Source organism: Nelumbo lutea, chromosome 7, assembly GCF_056320005.1.
Source record: "Nelumbo lutea isolate HS-2025 chromosome 7, American lotus-T2T, whole genome shotgun sequence".
Lineage (NCBI taxonomy): Eukaryota > Viridiplantae > Streptophyta > Magnoliopsida > Proteales > Nelumbonaceae > Nelumbo > Nelumbo lutea.
In genome coordinates, this window is record NC_142690.1 from 50,416,769 (window position 1) to 50,426,160 (window position 9,392).

Genomic DNA, 9,392 nt, shown 5'->3' on the forward strand with positions numbered 1-9,392 from the left:
TCATCATAGTTCGACATCTAGGGCTGAATTCCCTTCAGCAAGTTCTGTCATGGATGGGTTTGGAGGGGCAGACCTTACAATCTCCAAACTGCGCCAGAAGAGATGGCTGTAAGTCTCAAGAAATACTTGTACATTGCGAATGCATGCCCAGTGTTCTTGTTAGTTTTGAAGCTGCGAGATAATGATCTTATAGGTGGCGGATCATGAAGATAGGCTACATATTTCTTTTGTATTGTTAAACCCAAAAAAAAAAGAAAAAAAAAATTACTGTACTATGGTTTTTCTTAATATTTGATGAAACACATTGTAGACTTTATTGTTTTGGACATTTCTGTTACATTTGTTATACTACTTAGACAATCCATTTCATGTTTCCCAAAAAATATTTAAAACGAAAGGACAATTCATATCTAAATTTTCCTGTTTGGTTTCGGTGTTCTCTTTGCAAGTTTGCATTGATATCAGCATGTGCCATTCTCAATAATTTTAGAGTCGGTCCATTTTCTTTATGGGCAGTTCTTGTTAGACTTGCAACTACAGGCAACCATTTAATATTTAGGTAAATTTTTTGAACTACCTGGTTTAGCTAATTGAATAGGTATATTCTTATTGTTTGAAAATTAATTAACACTATTTTTACTGTTTTGACAATTGACTAACTCTATATCCATTAACTTTTCATTATATATTTATTAAAAAATCATAAAACTTCCACCATCCTTGGTCTCCTCTCAGTCTCGTCTGGAAGCTTTCTTCATTTCCGACATTCTGAAACTCAAAGGCTTCCGACGTAGCTAGCGTGCAGAATAGATCTCAGTTCCGGTGAAGCTCAGTTCCAACATCCTCAAAGGCTTTCTTCATTACTTCTTTTTAAAAGATCTAATCAGTTCCGGTTAATTGTTGAGAGGTACAATCTGCCCAATATTAGTCTTTTAATGGGTTTTAAAAATCTAATGGGAGAACCTCCTTGGCTTCGGCGGAACCGCCAAGAACAGCCAAGATCTAATCGAGTGAACAGATGAATGATAAACGGAGAAATCCGAAACGGGAGATCATCTTTTAATGGGTTTTAAAAGAAATCTGAAACGGAGTGAACAGATGAATTGATAACAGAGAAATCTGAAACGGAGCTTGAGGTTTCTATAGATCAAAATAGGAGAAGCTTGAGTTTTTATAGATCAAACAGCCAAGATTTCTCCGTCACTGGTTTCATCGAAGATCGTCCTTGGCTTCGGACAACCATTATTTCTTCATCCTGGCTTCGTTCGGAACCGCCAACAACAGCCAAGATTTCTCGGTCACTAGCTTCACTGGAACCGCCAAGAACAACTAATATTTTTCCGTCACTGACTTCGTCAGAACTGCTAAGAACAACCAATATTTCTTCGCCACTGGCTTTGTCGGAGATCGTCTCTAGCTTCGTTGGAACCAAGAAGAGGGCTGGTAGATCTACAGATTCGGCAGTTCTTGTGGTTCCAAGAAGAGAATGATAGGGAGATGGAGAGATTTGAAGAATCTACATTTCTAGCGGTTCTAACGGTTCCAGAGAAGAAAACGAGAGGAAGAGAGAGAGATCTGCAGTTTTGGCGGTTTTGGTAGTTCCGAAGAAGAGAACGGACGGGAAAGGGAGAGATACACTTTTTGAAAATTTAAAGAAAAGTGTAGGGTAAAATAGTCTTTTTAATATTTTGGTTGAAAGTAAGAGTAGTGACAGTCAATTTTCAAACAGTAAGGCACTTAGTCAATGAATTAAACCATTTTCAAACAGTAAGGATGCACTTATTCAATGAGTTAAATCATAATAATAATTTAGAAGATATTCATCATTTTCATGTTGCATATAGGATCTCTAAACAAATGTGTCATACAACCAACCCCCAGTCCGGTAGTCCCAACCAATACCAGTAACGAATGAATAAATAAACAGAAATTGGTGAAGGAAAGAGAATGAAAAAGTTCTTTTGCCAGTTATATATAAAAGGGTAAAGAAGAGGAAGCCTTTTTTTTCAATTCTTGTGCCGGTCCAACTGTTCAATTGTTTAAGCTATTAAGAATTGAACGGTGCTTGCTATCATACCAACCCTAAGATATTTTGGATGCTGAGATGGAAGTTATATCTCCAGCTTATGATATTACGAAACAGTTCTCAGTAATGAAAAAATGAAGCTTTTTCTTCTTATTTTTGTTTAGGAGATTGGGCTGTTTGAATCAACCTGTCTTGAGACTTTCTCTAGACAATTTAGAGCAAGGTTTGTATCAGTAAGCTTGAATACGGTACATAAGATGTACACTTTGGATATGCATTGATACAGTGGAAAGGTATGGACAAGGTTTAAAGTATCGCGAGTTTTGTATTGTATCGTATCGGTACTTAGAAACGGCCGAAACTTTTTTTTTTGAGTTTTTTTTTTCACATTTTGGTTTTGTGGAAAGCTTTTAACATGCTTTTTATTATTAAAAAAATTGGGGTTCTAAAACACCTGGAACAGGCGTTTCGGACCATATCTTTTTCAAAAGATACGGTATGATACACCCCGTATCGGGCATATCGTATCGATACCTGGAACCATGGGTATGGATACACTTACATATGATAGGACTCTTAAAACTTTAATAGCGCTTAATCTGAGGTTGAAATAACTATGAAAAAGGTGTAAATATTAAGAAATGCACACTTCTTTTTGAACATACAAAAAGGGATAAATTACAGATAGGTACCTTGTACTTTGCGGGTAGTGACAGATAGGTACCCTGAACTTTCAATTGCAATACTTGAGTACCTTAAACTCTCAAAAATAGATACTTCAATTCATCCATTAGTATTTCGTCAATTAAACATTACATAATATCAAAAATACCTTTCTCATGTATTTCTGGTACCATATCTTTTCCAGGGGCCGTCGTGGCGCTCGGTTGCACTTGCTTGGTTGTCTCTGACTGAAGCCTCTTCGGCCGCGATGTATTTCTGGGCCTTCTTGAGGAATTCAAGTTTGGTCTTCGGTAGGGTCTTGGCAACTGAGCACTTGAGAGCTGAGTTGGGGGGGAGTCTATTGATGTAAGACCGCAAGCTTTCGCCTGACTCCTATTTGAGCGACATCAGAGGGACTACACTCTTCTAGCATCACCTATTACTGATGAAGCAGGCGAGGAACAAGGTTGTAAATTGCTCCCATGAGTTGACTGATCGAGGAGGAAGATTGGAGAACCAACAGCGAGTGGCTCCCCTGAAGGTAGCCTAGAAGGTTCGACATGTCAAGGCGTCAGAATAGCCGTATAGTATCATGAGCGCTCTGAAACCCTCTAGGTGGTCATCGGGGTCAGTGCTTCTATCGTACATCTCTAGTGTGGGAGACTTGAAGTGTGGGGTAGATGCTCCGAGATGATTTCCTTGGTGAATGAACCCATGCGACCAGTGGAGTTGTCGTAACTAGTTGAGGCATCGGCTCGGCTCTCCTTAACCTAGTGGAGCTCATCCTTGATGGCCCCAATCTCGGCTCGCAACTCGGCGATCCCTGGGTCGGCACGGGTATGGGCCCTGCTCTTGTCTTCGCAGACCCGATGGGCGTCGGTTCGAATTCCCGAATACTCCGGGGCAGGATCACGTTTTCCTCTGCGGGCGTGATGGTCATTCAAAATGTCCCTGAGGTCTGAGATGGGAGGTGGAGTGGGATGGCGTCGGCTCTCACCTTGGGAGCGAACTCCAAGGCGGTCGAACTGCCTGCCATCATCCTGGGGGACCTCCTTATGACGACGGTGGTGCTACTTCGAAGATTACTATCTTCGGATTGAGCGAGTGCACTCTCCCTTCGGCTCGGAGGACAAACATTCCTTCAAGGTGAGTCTAGGAGGCGGTTATTGCCTGATTCTGATGGTTCGGCCAGCGAATTATCGTGGCCGAGGGCCGGTATCTCGATGTTCTCACATTGACCCTAATCTTCTGACAACCCAACGGGGTGGTCGCCTTGAGAGGGACCTCCTGCTCGGGGGCTGACTTCTTCCATTCATTGGGTGAGACGGTCCAAACGATCAAGAACGACCTGAAACTATTCGTAAGTAACTAGGTTTGGGGTGTTCCTGGCTCTCCTCACCATGGCTTCCGAGTTTATAGGGATTTTGGATGATCTTAGAGTGTTATTATTGTTTATCCTAAAGTGAGGGTCGTCTTAGCAACAGATTCCCACAAATGGCGCCAATTTTTGTCACGCGGTTTGGCTGAGGGCAACGAGGTATTATATTCTTCAAGTTTTGAGAGTTATCCGAGGAACCTAAGGCTTCGGAAGAGGTTGATCGAAGCCGAGGACAGCAAACCGAGGCAAGGACTATGGTAACCGAAGACTATAGTAGCTGAGGACTACTGGCCATGGCGAGGTCCCTGGTGACCTGAGGCACTGCAAGACAAAGAGTGTCAGAGGCCTCGGGGTAGATACCCGAGGCGGAGGCTCCGACGCTCAAGTTAGCACGAAGCATGAAGCTGGGGAGAATGCAAGAGTGCTCCTGGAGAAAGTCCTCGGATGCACCAGATCTCCTAAAACTAATGCTTGGCAGGTAATGTGCGTGCAAGAAGTGAATGAGTGAGTAAATGTTGGAGTTACTATGTTCTGGCTGAAACGATGAGAGATCCATCCCATGGACGCCCAAAGATTGCGGAATAAGGGGCGAATTTCAAAAAATTTTCTCTCCCTTCAACTGGATATCACATTCCCTATTTAGAAAATCATATTTTCAAGGATCAATCTTGAACCTTAAACTGAACCAGATCTGAACCAAAAGGAATGGGAGAGAATAATACCTGATACGGAGAAGTAATATCTCCCAACGAAGGTGTTCACGCCCAAGGAAGGATCCAAAGACAACTCCCACTGAATATGGCGCAGTGCAGGATGGAGCAGAATCAGTAGTGTTCTTCCCCAAGAACTCTGTCCTTCGCAAGAAACAGTAGGATGGAACGTGAGCACAGCTTTCTTTTCAATACTTTCTCAAAGAACTGATGTCAGGATCCAATCTTGACTTCTCCCACAGCTGGAGATCGAATTGGCGAACAGGGCGGCAAGAGCAGGGAGGCGGCAAGAGAGTATTCGTAGGGTGCAGAATTCTCTCTTCTTGATTTCAGTACTAAAGAGGATCTTATGTGTTTTTTCTTCTCTCTCAAGGCTGCCGCCCCCTCCTTCTTTTTGTTAACTTGAAAAGATCAGCTCCTAATCCCATTAGGAGGTGCTTATCCAAATCATATTTGGATCAGCCTTTTCTTCTAGTGATAAGGATAAACCCTTATCTTATCTACAGATTAGATTAGTTTTATCATAATCCCATTATGAGGTTTTTAGATCTGAATCACATTCAGATCTAGACTCTCTGAGTGGATAGGGTTAAGACCCTATCCTATCTGCTAATCTATCTCAAAATTCGCCCCTTTAATTAACTAAATAAATAACCCAGTTTGAAATGGGCTTTAGGCCCATCAAGCTTATGTGCTCACTTAACCTTCCTATTTGCTGCCCAGTTGGGCTTCCTTGTATGGCGTGGGACCCAAACATTGATCTACACATCAGCCACATGGGTTCGGCCCAGCCTTTGTTACAAGGCCCGGTCGAATACACTGTTAAAGACAGTGCACCCCCTAAAACCCATCAAATGGGCTCTATGGGCCCAACACTTACCCTAAGTGGTCCCTAGGCCAAGCCACCTTGAAATACCCAGAGACTGTGGGCAGATGCAATATTAGCCCATCAGGTATTATCCTCAATGGTATTACACTTAACCTCTCAGCCCATAATGATCTTACACTGCCCGACAAGAGAGGACCTCTCCCTCGGCTGCAAGGAACAGTGTTGCACTCTCCACTTATATGGATCCCGGGAATTAAAACCTTTTTTGCAAACATTTTAGAAACCATAATGTATATACTTTCTATCATCTGGGCCTGACTGAAAATCGGCATCTGTATACCCTTGGATCTGTAGTGAGCTACCGTCGAATACTAGACAAAACTCTTTTGTCTTTCGAAGGTATTTAAGTATGTTTTTCACAGCAGTCCAATGCTCCTGCCCTGGGTTGGCCTGAAATCTGCTTACTACACTCACTGCCTGAGCTATGTCAGGACGAGTGCACAGCATGGCATACATGATGCTCCCTACGGCAGAGGCATAGGGAACGTCTTTCATGCCATCAATCTCCTCAGAAGTCTTGGGAGACATCTTCTTGGAGAGAGTGACTCCGTGCCTGAAAGGAACATTTCCTTTCTTGGAGTTTTCCATGTTGTATTTCTTGACTATTTTGTCAATACAAGTAGATTGGGATAATCCTATTATCCGCTTCGATCTATCTCTATAGAGTCGAAGACCTAGTATATAAGAGGCTTCTCCAAGTTCTTTCATGGAGAATTGCTGTGATAACCATACTTTCACCGTAGTTAACATACCTACATCATTCCCAATGAGTAGAATGTCATCTACATACAGAACCATGAAGGTAACCTCATCTCCACTGTACTTCCTGTAGACACAGGGTTCATCCGGATTCTGCTCAAAGTCAAACGATTTCGTGTCCTAACACTCAGGGGACCACATACATCAGTATGTATTAGGTCAAGTGTGCCCATACATATTTCAGGCTTACCGTTAAATGGCCGTTTCGTCATCTTGCCTTGTAGGCAAGGCTCACAAGTGGGAAGATCTTCTACAGTTAGAAAATCCAAAGGACCATCATTTACCAACCTTGTGATTCGGTCAACACCGATGTCGCCAAGTCAATAATGTCACAGACACGTGGGATTAACTGTATCACGAGCTCTCTTCTTAGGGATTTCAGCCGACGTAATTTCGGTTATGTTAGTTTCTAGAGAAGGATGTAGAACATAGAGACCGTTCTCCAGTTCCCCGTATGCGATGAATCTGTTGTTTCTTTTAATAGTAATCGTATTACTAAAGAAGACAGAATAACCATTTGCACACAGTTTTGAGACAGAAATCAAATTTCTCCTTAAATTTTGCACATAAAGACAGTCTTTCGGTACAATTATTCCTTCTCTAAAAATTAATTCCACGGTTCCTATGGCCGCGGCTGCAACAGTTGCAGTAGTCCCCAAGAAGAGTGTGACTTCTCCTTCACTCAGCCTTCTGCTTACCTTGAACCCCTGCAGTGAGTTACAAGCATGAGTTGAAGCCCCGGAGTCAATAAACCAGGATGCAGAAGCTACCAACAAATTGGTTTCTATAACACAAGTTTCGAAATTACCTTTCTTGGATTCCAGGTAGGCAGGACAGTTCCTTTTCCAGTGGTCGGTCTTCTTGCAGAAGTGACAGGCATCCGATGCTTTGTCTTTCTTCTACTTCTTGCTCTTAGTGGCTTTCTTCTGAGGCTTCTTTGCCTTCCTCTTTCTCTTGCCAATCTTGCCAGCTTCAACAAGCATGGCTACAGGCTCATCCTTTCTAATCAGTTCTTCAGCTCTTTGCAACATATTGCTGAGCTCTTGTAAACTGACATTCAACTTGTTCATGTTATAGTTCATGATGAACGGATTAAAGGAAGGAGGCAAAGAATTAAGGATAGCATCTATCTGGGTTGCAAGGTCCAGCCCGGATTCAAGAGCCTCCAGTTCGTTGATGTACCCCATCATCCGAAAACAATGGTCGTGAACTTGTTGACCCTTGGACATTTGTGCAGTCATGAACTGTTTCAAGACCTTTTATCGAGTAGAACGATTCTGCTCTTCATACATTGTCCTGAGACTGTCCAATATGTCTTTGGCAAGTTCGATCTGATCGAATTGCCTCTGTATCGGGTTGTCTAAGGAGGCAATGATGTAACACCGGGCAAGGGAGTTTTTCTCCTCCCATTCGGGCCTCAGAAGCCCTATCACCCGGGCGCTCCGGGGCAGGATTCTTTGCCACTTTGTCCAGCTTTTCAGAAGCTAGGACCAGCATAAGGTTCCTGTACCAGTCAACATAGTTTGGGCCCTTCAACTTGTTGTCATCAAGTAGTTTTGCAAAAGATCCGTTTGCCATTTTCTGATAAAAGAGCAAACATCAATCCACAACCTAATTTGATTCATGTTCATTTCATAGATATGGATTTTAATCTACGATCCATTTCCATTTATTCGTCTCTGAGATTTCCCTCCTCTCTCAGTGACAGAGACTACGAGTTGTTTCTGAAAATGTGGGAAATCACATAGAGTGCATGGAGCCTACTGTTTCAGCTGCATAACCCCACCACCTTTCTGTGAAGGATCACATCCACTCATCATATGAGTTTTCCCTTTGGCCTCTGTCAGACAAGGTTCAGAGCCATTTTCAGGTAAACCTTTCTGTCCAGTGAGTGCTTACCCATCATATTCGTGAACGCCAAGGTACCGTGAGAGAGTTCCCATTTTCTAGTGAATCCCCTCCCACATCGGTCTATGACGTCCCTATCATCTTATGAAACACTCAGACAAGCCCAACAGCAAATGGATAGCCCATTTTCTGGTGCGTTTCCTCATTACTGAAGGACCCATCCTCATGCTAATGATGGAAGGCCTTTAGAGAGTTCATCATATGAATCTCCCTATCACATGCACTCATATTAGTTGGAGGGAACAAAATTATGCCCTAGTTTGATTTAGGTCAAACCAAAGTGGCTCCCACTGACTTTCATAAAGCCAGATTTCGGTGGGCCTTGAATCGGCTAGGGTTCCGCACGTAACCTCTTTATGAGGTGTGGGGCCCACCACTGAGGGAAGTCATCCAATGACCAAAAAGGACACCATGGCAATGATGTGCATTCAGCCATGGTGTGCATAAGAGCCACTGTCGAATGAGCATGGGCCAAGTACTTATGGCCCATGTACGCAACACATCACACATCCATACATCACATGCAGGGATAAATTGATCCAATCAATTAATTATCTGTAAGGCCCATTGGAAGCCCGTTAAAATTCCATAATATTAACCATTAATATTATCTAGGTATATGGGCTGAATTAGGGTTACCCAGTTCGGCCCATATAGCTTTATCCTTTAAAATGGGCTTTTGCAGTTTTAACTATTTAAAACTGGGCCTTTACAGGTTGGGCCGAATTAACTATTTAATTAAATATCAATCCTTATGCCCATTAGTGGGAAATTAGGGCTAACATTCCCTAGAATTGGTCCAAACAGTTTTGAACTAATCTTGGTTCGAATGGGTCTAGTGTTTGATTTTTAATTAAATCCTTAATTCAAAAAAATAATCTGAAATTAAATACTGATAAAAGGAAAAACAAGAATCAGTCAAACAGGGTTGTTTGCACAATCCTTCTTGCAAAACAGAGGTTAGATCACAGAATACAGTTTCACAAACTGCAAATCACAGATAGCATTTCTCTCATCTGCGAAATCTCCTTCTCTACGAAATCTCCTTTTCTATGCCGC

The 9,392-nt window shown here is 42.5% G+C and overlaps 1 protein-coding gene across 4 annotated transcripts in view; it reads left to right on the forward strand.

Moving 5' to 3' along the window:
• LOC148846338 (Haloacid dehalogenase-like hydrolase (HAD) superfamily protein) overlaps positions 1-415 on the forward strand; it is a 101,914-nt gene extending 101,499 nt beyond the window's left edge. For 3 of the 4 annotated variants that reach the window (XR_016102130.1, XM_088954255.1, XM_088954254.1), the window contains one exon: positions 10-415. Coding sequence is in view for 2 of the 4 variants with exons in the window: in XM_088954255.1 (XP_088810381.1) it covers positions 10-112 (103 nt within the window). In the remaining 2 variants the exon portion in view is untranslated. The remainder of the gene's footprint in view (positions 1-9) is intronic. The other variant, XR_016102131.1, reaches the window with a different exon arrangement.
• Positions 416-9,392: the final 8,977 nt, after the last annotated feature.